Below are 12,001 nucleotides of genomic sequence, written 5' to 3' on the forward strand. Positions count from 1 at the left end.
GCATGTGCGCCTCCAAGTCAACATATGCAGCAAGTCCCGTTTTTATCCTCTACCGGCGCTTATATATTCGTTTCATTACTAATTACATAATTGCTCGGCTCAGATAACCACCAATCCCGTTTTGTAACATGCATGGTAATCATTATTTTTCGAACCACACAATTCGCAATCGGTGTTGTAAATTCGGAATAAGCGCGACATATCCAGCTTACTCAGGTTTGGCGCCTATGTATGGAATGGACATGGTTCGTTAGAAAAGGTGGTGCCAACGAAGCAACAATTCTTAATTTTGTGAACGATTACCGTAAAATTATGTGAATTCAGTCATTCGCAGTAGCATAGCATCTTATGAAATACATCGGAACCGGAGCTACTTTTCGAACCACCGGCTCCATTTGAATTTTATGTTGAGCTCCGACTCCAAAGCCCTGGTTTTAGTTGCGGGTATTGAAAAGTGAGTAGTTCTAGTTGCAGATTTTTAAAATTCAGCTGGTGGATTGTGTGATTTAGAAATAAGCAATGTATGTCGCTTGCATGCAACACATTGATCGGACGCGAGATGACAAGACCGCGACCTTAACATTAAAGTCCTTGATTTCTACAAGCGAAAAAACAGGCCTAACACGAAACGACCAAACTGCTATTAATTCGAACATGTAACTGGTCGTAACAATGACCGAAGGCCTAACAACACGCCGTTTCCCGAAGCTAAATAATAAAAATGGAGAATAGTCTTACACGTTGGTACCCTATGCAAGAAAATCTTACAACTAATTTTCCTTCAATATCACACATATATGACAAAGGCAGAGCGTCGGCAGTATTTATTAAGTAAACTCGACTGAGAAGTACTGGCACATATTTATTGCACAATCACGATTCCCGGATGTAGTCAGGGACTATATGTCCATCATGCAGTGATCACTTCTGGATGAAACCAAGTCCTGATAACATACAAGATTATGATGACCAGTTGGTAAATAGATCAGACCAAGACATAATACCATAAAGAAACCGGCTCTATAGAGCGTCCAGACAGTTTGGCTTGGTCGTGGACAGGATACTAGTCAGTCATTGTATAAAAATAGGTTCAACATTCCCAAGTGTCAATAAACCAGGGGTAATGTATAAACCTCCAAGCATGCTGTATATTTCAGTTTCATCACAATGTAACAAAAGTAAGTGGCAAGCCCATCATAGCACTAACCTTAAGCAACCAACAGCCAATCATTTCAATTTATATCAGTTTTATGGCAGTGGCGAGTCATTCGGAAATTCATACAAAAATTGGAGTGACAAGAACTGAATAGTTACTACGATGGAAGTCAAGTTAACAAATAGACATGATCATCATTTTGTAGGCCTAATGGGAAAAAGCTTGACGACAGTCTTGACACACAAGCTACATTTCACAATCGGCGCCGACAGGAACTTCACTTTCGAAGAAATTGTTTTTCACAATGTACCTTACACATTGCAAAATATGATTTCGTTCTTTTCGAATATCATTGGCAAGAAGCATTTCCAAGAGCGACTGACGTTTTTGTTTGTTGTTAAAATTATTTTGCCTACGCATTGGTTTGGCAGATTTTGAATGATCACGAAATTTCGGCTGCGATACAATCTCTTGCTTGGGTTTACACGAGGCAGGTTCAATTGTCGAGTTATCTGGATTTCCCACAACAGCTGAGACCGTACTGTCTTCATTTTGCAGTTGGTTTTCATTTCCCTGGTTTTCTTCACTTTCGGATTCCGAGTCTGATGCATAGCTTTGCATTATTGAACCAAGTCCAGTCGCGCATCCTTTGCTTAGTGTGGTAACAGTTGTAGCTTCCTCTCCTGATGATATTTCACCAGACAAGTCCTGAGGATTGCTAAGGAGCAAACTCGTTTGTGCGGTATTTTGTAATTTTTCCGGCAAATGATTGGGGGAATTAAATGTAGGTACCACAGGTGTAGTTGAAGTCTTTTGCTTTTTGACACGCATTTTTCCAAACTGCTTGTTGTCCAAGACGTTACCTTGCTTTCGACGTTCATCATTTTCCATTTCCTTTTTCTGAATGTTCGACGCCGAAGGATACTTTCTTTTCCTTTCTTCTCTCCAGCGCTCAATTTCTTCTGGCGTTTCCAGCTTGACACGCAGGCCATTTGGGCCGTGGAGATTCTGCTTGTGCATGGCGACCAGTTTGAAGTGAGCTTCAAAACTACAGCCAGGCTCATCACATTTCACATGCTGTTGATAATGTTCGATCTTTTTGGCATTGTTTTTGAAGCCACGGTCGCACACGTCGCAGTAATCTGTAAATACCGGTTCTTTGCGAGCTTTCTTCTGCTTGATGCGGTTGTAATTTCCGTTATACGGACTTCTCTGCATCCGCGGAGGGGTTGGTGGAAAAGGCCCGCCGCCCCATTGTGTGGGTTGAAAATAATTAGGTGGTGGTGGAGGTGATGAGAATGGTGGCGGAAGACGCCATTGTGTCGATCCCTGGTGATTCACGTCACCCTGAGGTGGCCATCCGTAGCTCATATCAGCTAAAATTTCCAACTTCTTGAACACAGCACTTCGACGAAGTCCGTATCAGATCAGATGTAAACAAATGAAAGCTTGTCCGCGACACATGGAAGTATCATAGAGTTTCGCACCATTCTTGCCAGATGCAATTCCAGAAAAAGAGAGAGTTTTAATTTTACAGCCGACCGAAATGCATTACAAACAGACAGCATCAACTATATAATGCGTTTGCAACCAAGCGGCGGTTCTTTTTTTTTCGTTCGATATACACTATGTACGTAGTGGTAACGATAAGCGCCCACCAATCTGACGGACCTAGTCGATTCCCGTCGGAGGTTTATCTGGGCTCCTCTTCATCATCATCATCATTGGTTTATTAGCAATTTTATCAGTTCAATACACCACAAAAAATGCGATACAATGAAAAGACAGGAAGGTGTCGAAGCGACAAGGAGCAGTCTATGGAATCTGACACCCACCTTGGCCTAGGCGATGTAAAGAGGAGGCATGCACACTGAATGAAAGTAAAGAAGATAGTATAGAAAAAGAAAGCGACAATAAATAGGGCGGCATGTCATGGGAAGCGAGATCGATAGGTCAGTCGTGGTCCGGTAATCTTGAGGATGGACTGTATTTATTTAGTAGTATATGCTTGTATTTCGACTTGAATGTGGACATGCTCGTCGACTGTCGGATGGCCGGCGGGATACTGTTCCACACATCAGGTCCGGCATATTTGATAGAGCGATGATCTTTTCGGTCGATCATATGATATTTGGACGACGTGGACGCGCGTGTGTTGTACTTGTGCGCTTTTGATTCCGAGGTAAAGAAGTCATTGAAATATTCGGGGCAACGCCGTTGCCGTTCTTACGGCGACAAAAAAGCCCAGAAATAGACCCGACGAAAGAAAGCACTCACAATGAATGGAAAGAGCTGGTAGAAAGGGCCCCGGCTTCAAAAGAGATCAATCTAAGGCCGAGGTGGATGTTAGAGTAAAGGATCGCTGCTGATGCGTGTCGTTCGACATCCTCCTATCTGTTCATGACACCGCATTGTGCCTTATCGCATTGCACATTGTGCGTGACTTGTTCAGATGAAAAATATAACCCAACATTATTATATTATGTCGATAAGACCGAGTATCTTTCAATATAACATTCACCTAAGCCTAATGCCCGGTGCAACGGTGTTCGAGCTTGATATTTCGGCTACCTTTCTTTAGATGCCTCTCCTTTCTCTTTTCATTCCTTCACAACTCAGTCTTTCTCTGGATTGATATTGGTTTTGTAAACACGTCATGAGAGCAGCGACGTAGGGGAGGAGGAGCTCATCATCGTGGTTGTCAATGAAAGGAAGGAAGGGACATAGTTTCTTTTTGTCCTTGATGTTTTTACGGCATATACACCGACTCATGATATACATACGCAGTTACGCACGATCTGTGCATATGCAGACCTTGTCAATGGTGTTTTGAGAAATGCCGCAAAGAAAGTACCAATGAAGAAGACAACTGGAATAAAATGAGAGACATGTTTGGGGTTTCACTGGACCTAAAATGTCCCAAGTCTTGTGCAATCACGTAAATCAGTGCTTCCCGACTTTTTTCAGTTCGCGACCCACTTTTCATCCAAACTCTGTTGCGCGACCCTTTCAACTGAGAGGTTTGAAAGTCTTGTGTTACGTGACGAGCCATTGATTGTGATAACATCCATTCAGCGCCGCACTCGTAATCACCACCAGTCCAGAAAAGTTTACAGAAATTTTCAGAAATAATTTTAACTCTTCCAATTGGGGGTTTGGCATTTACGGTCCTAGCTACAGGCCTCGGTGGCTGGAAGATTAATGGATCATACATGGTCAATTCGACATAATCCAATAACTGCATCTTGTCTTATATGTATCACATTCCATATTGTCTCTATTGATCCGATACTGATCAGCAGGAAACCCACAGAAAATGAACGCAACGTGTAAGTAAAGGCCGAGATGAACCACATCTCTAAAGTATTTAGGTTCAGTCGCACATGTTTGCGTGGAATTTTCATCAAGACTAAGTTAGCAATTCCTGCAAATGAGCGATCATTTTTCACATTACGTGCGAACACATGCCTCTTCGTACGAATCACCTACCCATTAGTGCATTACTTACGCCAGAGGTCTCAAACTCAAATATGCTCGCGGGCCAATTTCAGGGTTGTAATGACTCGAGTCATGACTCGACTCGAGTCACGATTTTCTGATGACTCGACTTGACTCGAGTCATTTTCTGAAAATACGGAAATGACTCGACTCGACTCGAGTCAATCCGTGTATGACTCGACTTGGACTCGAGTCATTGGGCATGACTCGGACCAAGTCATATGACTCGAGACTCAGACGGCCAAGACGGACATTTCATTGTAATTTCGAAGAGAAGTAAAGTAACCATACTCTTGGGATTTTGTCTATTGGTACTGGTACTTGACAATGCGACCAGAAACTGCTAAAAGTGAGGAAAATTAGCATATTATAAATGCGAAGTATTCGATATGATGACCAAACAGAGTTATAAAAGGTGGGTTTAACAAGACTTTAACTGGAAACTTATCGGTCAACACTATGACTTGGACTTGCACTCGAGTCATCCATGACTCGGACTCGACCCTCTGCTCGATGACTCGGACTCGGACTTGACTCGGTGGTGAAGTGAAAATGACTCGACTTGACTCAAGTCAAAACTATAAAAGTGTGATTGACTTGTGACTCGGAGCCATATGTGACTGGTTACAACCCTGGCCAATTTCCTACTTTTTGATGGCGCCGCGGGCCGCAGCATCAATAATAGGGGAATTCAATGTATTTCAAAGTAGAGGCCTTATTTCTGGGCTTCGAGCATAGGCGTACTCCTGATAACTAGGCTATATTGATCATGTCATGACCGAAGTCAAATAGAATCAGCGTTTGATTTTACCTTCGAATGTTGGAACAGATCAATAACAACTGGAACATAATGGATCTGTGCCATAACAATAAGAATGTGCAATCGCCGAAGAATCCATTGGTGTTACAGCTGTGAAGCGTGGGCTACGACTAGTTAAATTGGCGATAATAACATATCTCAAGATACCGAAGTGCCAAGATGACACAGGATGTATTGTGACGCAACCATGCCGTCTGAGCAGCTCAGGAGCAAATGCGCACGAGAGTGAGAGTGTGAATGCTCAATCGCTTGCGCAGCAAGGGTCAATACTATAGAAATTAAACATGGAACGGCAACGACCGATTTTGCAGCTTCGTTCCGCTCCGCCGAGGCTGGAGTGGAAAGTGGTTTTGCGTAAGCGACTGTAGGATTTCTGGCAATCCAAAAGCTATCTTCCCGAGCACAGAAATTATTGAATATGGTCTTGATCGAAAGCCACTGTTGCACCGATTCCGAAAATATAAATTAAAATAATGATCAGGCACTGATCCACCTAGAATCAGTCCTCCAAGTCGAAATATCGGCATTGTTCGAACAATCGGAGAGTCGCAACGGGCCATTGTTATGGTCATTGTGTTGCGGTTACACGATTGTTCTGAACAATGCCGATATTTCAGACTTGGAGGACGGATTCTAGGTGGATCAGTGCCTGATAATTATTTAAATTTATATTTTCGGAATCGGTGCAACAGTAGCTTTCGATCAAGACCAGATTCAATAATTTCTGGGCTCGGGAAGATAGCTTTTGGATTGCCAGAAATCCTACAGTCGCTTACGCAAAACAATTCTCCTCTCCAGCCTCTGCGAAGCGGAACGAAGCTGCAAAATCGGTCGTTGCCGTTCCATGTTTAATTTCTATAGTCAATACGCTTGCGGTGCTCCTCACCTGCTCCCAGACGTCATTGCTGCGTCACAATACCAAACTCACTAACAATGCAACATTCGAAGCTTATTTTCGGAAGTTCCAGGACCACGAGCAGAATAAATTTATATTTTTGCAATCAGTACCGCGGTAGCTTTCGATTGATACCCGTATTATCAAATTTCATGCTCGGCAAGCCGGTCAGAAATTACTGTCAAATTGCCTTAGACCAGTCCAGTGGTTCTCAACCTTTTTTAGACACGCCCCCCTTATCGTATCGTCATATCACAAAATCCAACCGGGATGCTAGCTAGCAACCCCAACAGCTGATTGTTTGATGGCAAAGGGATATTTCCAGATGCATTGAAGGTTGCCAAGGTTGTCACTATTTTCAAGTCAGGTGATAAAAACAATGTCAACAACTACCGCCCCATATCTATCCTACCATCCTTGTCAACAATTTTTGAAAAGCTACTACATCGACGACTTACCAGCTTCCTCGATGCTCACTCTGTCATACTAGACAACCAGTTTGGCTTCCGACAAAATCTTGACACAAATCGAGCAATTCTTGCCCTTACTTCCAAAATTTATCAGAGACACAACTCTGGTATGGTTTCATGTGTTGTTTTTCTTGATATAAAAAAAGCTTTCGACACTGTCAATCATTCAATACTTATAAGTAAACTCTCGTGTTATGGAATCAGAGGTGTAGCCTTGGATTTGATTACAAGCTATCTTACCAATCGATGTCAATATGTTTACAGTAAGGATCACCTACCTTCTGAAAAGGGTGACATATTGTGTGGTGTACCACAGGGCTCCGTTTTAGGACCCCTATTATTCAGTCTTTATATCAATGATGTTGCTGCATGTATCTCGGAGACCTCGGTCCTATTTGCTGATGATACTTGTGTACTTATATCTGCTACAGACTTGACCTCTCTACAAACCAAAGCTAATTCCGAGATTTGTAAGATGACTGCTTGGATGAAAACCAACCGACTAACCATTAATCCAATTAAGACTCAGGTGCTGGTCTTCAATTGTAAAGCTACCTCAACTTTTTCACTAAGGGTATCTGATGTCATTATTGCCCCCTCAACCCATACAAGATATCTGGGAATTATCATTGACTCCAATCTTAAATGGAAGACCCACATTTTCAATCTATGTAAAAAGCTATCTGCTACGGCCGGAATTCTAGCGAGACTGAGACATTCTCTCCCTAGACAGACCTTGAGAACCATATATTTCTCATTATTTCACCCTCATCTGCTTTATGGATTATGTGTATGGGGGAAGGCCAATCAGACGGATTTAAACAGAATCTGTGTCATCCAAAATCGAGCCATAAGAAATATATGTGGCATAGATTCTAGGTCATCTGCTACTCCTGGTTATTTAGCTCTCAGGATACTTAAGCTACCCGATTTGTATAATTATGAAATAGCCAACCTGATGCATAAATTCACAAATGGTAATATCTCCCCTTACTTTAATAGCTTGTTTGAGCAATCTTCCACTGTGCATGGGTATTCTACTAGATCATCGGAATCTAGTCATCTTTATGTTCACCGTATGAACTCCAAACTGACCCAACAGTCCATTGAATATATGGGCCCAAATATTTGGAATGACGTGCCCGACAGTATCAAAGAGCTACCTCAGCATGAATTTAAAACCCAATACCAGGATTACCTTTTTTCAAATTATAATCAGAAATGAGAGTATCTACTACCTAGTACCCGTTGATTTATAAATTATACATCTATTTATTGACTTCATATTGCTTTACCTAGTATGTTGCCATGGCTACTGTCTTTGTTATATATTTGTGTTTATTATTGTCTTCTATTTGTGATTATTATTTTCTTTCATGTTGCAGACTGTCCACTGTTATATTTATTGGGATGAGTGCACTTGATTATTTCACTGCCATGGAGGTGACGAGTAACAAGGCCTTTATAGGTCATATCGTCACCTCCAGTCAACTTTTTATGTTTGACGAAGCAATAAAATGTCTGTCTGTCTGTTATGACTGTTGATGAGAGAATTCAAAAATATGAAATTCGGTCTATATATAGAGAAACAAGCGTGAATTGGAGGTGCGCCCCCCAGGTTGAGAACCACTGCCTTAGACCAAATGGAAAGTGTGACGTACACCAATTTCACTGACCCATGAAATTTGCTTGTGTCCACACCATATAGGACACCATGGTTTGTTGCGTGCGTGGTTGTACCAAGTCACGGCATTCCGAATCACAAATGTCCTATGATTGTAACGTTTGACGCGACGAGTACGAGTAGGAGTAATCTACAGAAGGTCGCGCCCAAGTCCAAATCACAATTTTCAGTCACTAATCATCAACGGGTCATGTTTTACCATCATAAACAAGTAATGTCACGTAATAGGTGATCTTCCACTGCGTGGTAACTTTTGAAAGTGATGTATTAGTGAAGTTTGATGAGTAGTTTCAGGCTTCTGGAGTAGTTTTAGAGCGAATTTTAAGTTCTCAAATTAAAAAAAAATTGGTAGTCAAATATTGTCGAACACTTCGAAATCCAAAATATCGTCGCGGGCCGCACAAAATGGTCTTGCGGGCCGCGTGTTTGAGACCTCTGACTTACGCTATACTTCATTGCTTCAGAATCATGCTTCGGTTCTCATATACGAGACTTGATAAATCATTAAAACCCTGTTCCACAGTGACGGTATATGCCCCCTACTCGTTTTCACACAGAGAAAAGGCACTCAACATTTATTATTGAGACCACTAGCTGCAAACAGACACAGTGACGGCTGACACAACGTACAGGTAACCTAACATATTTCCGTCTCAGTGTCATTTTGAGAATCCTGATCGCTAGCGTATGAATGCGCCTCCGCCTGCTGTCTCACATCCTGCGTGAAAGCGGGCCTGTTGAACAGCCGGGGACGGGACGGTGTCGTCCGGCTGAGGAAGCGTCCGATATTCGGAGTGTAACGAGACAGCAGAGACAGACTCGTGGTCGCGACGTGGGAACGAAGACGGTCCATCGCGTCTTGCACTTGATTCACCCGTCGATCGGCATAATCTTTAAAAGATAAGAGCTGACGCTACCAGATGTGCTTGAAGTAGTCGCCCTTGGTAGTTACTAATAAGTAAAAACATTTTCAAGGCCTAGTTTTGCCTAACAAATGAAAACTGTCAAGTAGCAGTATTAGTAATAAGTAATTATTCTAGCCTAAAAAAACTGAAACTAGTCAGGTAGTCTACCAAAATCATAACCACTCGAGGATGTAGTGCAAGTACGCAAAATTACAAGATAAATATTACTGACTGATGCAAAATGACTATTGTGACACTGCAGATAAGGGTGCGATATAATATACTCAGTTACGGCAGTGTGGGGACGACTCGAGTCAACTTTTTCAGATGACTTGACTTGAGTCACTATGCAAAAATGACTTGACTTCAATGTTGGGATCAAGTCACTGACACCGAGTCACAAGTCATCTCGAGTCATTGCACATTTTGACTCGAGTCAAGTCAAGTCACAATTCAAGTCAAATTGAATTTTCGAAGTAAGAGGGTTGATTCAATATCATTATCTTTTGTTGGCTGTTTGAAACACAGACCGATTCGACATGAAAATAACGAATGTTAATTTAAATAAACGTGCAAAAGGGCGTTGTATCGCTCACGAAGAGAACTGCTGTTAAAATACGTAAGTAACTGCATAGCTACAGTCTGTAATCATCGGACAAAACAGAAGATCAGAATACGAAACCCATCTACACATATCAGTGATATACAATTTAACAATTTAAGCCTGCTTCTCTGAGGAGTAATATAATCGCAAAAACTATATTCGTTAGATTTAAATCATACAAGAGGATTGGTAAAGGTGAGTAGAACGTATAATCATTGAATGACCGGTTTCTCTCGAAAGTCACACAGTCGTCGCGCGAGCAATGCGAACATAAGCTACACTGATTCAGTTGACATCGATTACTTGATGACTTGAAATTGACTCCTAAATCTTGCTCCGAGTCACGAGTCAATTCAAGTCATTTTTGCAAAGTGACTCGAGTCAAGTGAAGTCATACGAAAAAGTTGACTCGAGTCTGGCTGAGTCAAGTCAGAACTCGCATCATCCAAACACTGCTGGACTTGACTTCACTCGTCCCGACTTGACTTCACTCGACTCGACTTCACCCGTCATTTCCAAAAATCGTGTGACTTGGCTTGACTCGAGTCAAAAGGTAGAGATTTGATCACAGTTTTCATGACAATTTCTGTCATAACGACACTGCAAACATATCCGAAATTACAGTGCATATCCGAAATTACAGTGCATAACCCAAGTAATTTTTCCTAGAAAATTTCAAGGTGAAGTGGAAATTGTCCTACTGGCGTACTCTGAAATAGTAGAAGTACTTCATTACTGAGCATCTCCACACAATTTGGAAATTACCGATAAAGCAGCACGATACCTGACATGTTGTTATTGCTCGCCGCGATTAAATCTTCCAAATCCTCCTCTTCTTCGTCACCGTCAACAGGAAATCGTGCGTAGTCATCGGTGTCGATGGATTTACAAAAATAAATCGCGTACTTCAGTTTTTCGTCCATAATTGCCTGCGTCACGTAACACGAACGGTAAAGTAAGTGTAGACATTTTACAAGCGTAGATTCGAATACCTTCGAGCTGTAGCGCGGCAATTTCAGAAGAAAAAAACAGGTGTAGGACTCGGGTAGGTAGTAATCTGGCGGGTTGTATTTGTCTAAAACCTGAAAATACGCAACCCGGACTGAATCACAGCAGGGTGGTCAAAGTATTCAGCGTTGCAACTCAATTGAAAATAATTTTTGAATTAAAATTTTTTACATTAAAATAAGTATTTTAAATGTCTGCACAACTACAAGCAGAGGTAACGATTTACAAGACATAGCTACAAGACTGTTACAACACTCTAGTTACCTGTATAACGAAGTCCCGTCCCCTGAAATCCGCGATGGTTCTCGGCAGTCTGGAGCGACCCCAGACAAACCGCAGAAACAGTGACTTTTCTTCGTTCGTCATGGTGTCCATGATCTCCCAGAACCATTTCTGCAAGTGCTGGTCGGCAGAGGTGCCTTTGAACGACGCTACCGATTTCAGAAGGCAAAGGGGAATTTCGGGATTGCCGCAGACCTGCATAAAAAAGATACCGAGTAGCGCCATAGCTAGTCAAAATCCGCCGATTTTCGAATACCATAGTTTCCATTTCGTTCCTTGTGAACAGTGACAGCAGCGGCAGCGGTATGACGCAGGCAATGCCGCCGCGAATCAGATTGATGTAGTGATCGAATTCGTGTAATCTGAAAAGAGGGGCGTTAAAATATGTTCTGCTCAACTGTACGATCGGGTGTTGGGGACAATTTGGTAAGCGTTTCTGTACATGGGCAGAGGCAGGTTACCATGGCAGGTTACCTGCCGGTCTGCCAAACATGCAATGCAAGAAGTTGGAGCCTTGTCCATCAATTAGAGAAATGAAATATCAAATTTTAAATTGATCTAGAAGTTTGAAACCTATTTTTCTGTATGGCGTCGTAATAGAGAGTTCATGGTCTACTTTGGGCATACGTCAGTGGTGAAGTGTTGTACGAAACTGTTTAAAGTCACCTACGATTCTTTT

General features: G+C 42.0%; 2 protein-coding genes across 3 annotated transcripts in view; both read right to left on the bottom strand.

The window, feature by feature from the left end:
• The window catches only part of LOC145457616 (E3 ubiquitin-protein ligase HERC2-like), a 102,326-nt gene that overhangs the window by 27,926 nt on the left and 62,399 nt on the right, over nt 1-12,001 (bottom strand). Inside the window, exons 89-93 of one of the 2 annotated variants that reach the window (XM_080335838.1) lie at nt 11,579-11,684; nt 11,305-11,517; nt 11,025-11,114; nt 10,817-10,961; nt 9,082-9,414 (exon numbers count right to left, since the gene is read on the bottom strand). The exons of the other annotated variant lie outside the window; for it this stretch is intronic. Coding sequence (XP_080191964.1) covers nt 9,161-9,414; nt 10,817-10,961; nt 11,025-11,114; nt 11,305-11,517; nt 11,579-11,684 — 808 coding nt within the window. The 3' untranslated portion in view covers nt 9,082-9,160. Of the gene's footprint in view, nt 1-9,081; nt 9,415-10,816; nt 10,962-11,024; nt 11,115-11,304; nt 11,518-11,578; nt 11,685-12,001 lie in introns of those variants that run through there. 2 annotated transcript variants of the gene reach the window in all.
• On the bottom strand, nt 810-2,633 carry LOC145457618 (FMR1-interacting protein NUFIP1-like). Its single transcript, XM_080335840.1, has one exon. It carries the CDS (start codon nt 2,525-2,527, stop codon nt 1,403-1,405), a length of 1,125 nt encoding a protein of 374 aa, XP_080191966.1. The 5' UTR covers nt 2,528-2,633; the 3' UTR covers nt 810-1,402.

This window comes from Botryllus schlosseri, chromosome 15 (assembly GCF_051294905.1).
Source record: "Botryllus schlosseri isolate E-star chromosome 15, Bs_hap1, whole genome shotgun sequence".
Classification (NCBI taxonomy): Eukaryota; Metazoa; Chordata; class Ascidiacea; order Stolidobranchia; family Styelidae; genus Botryllus; species Botryllus schlosseri.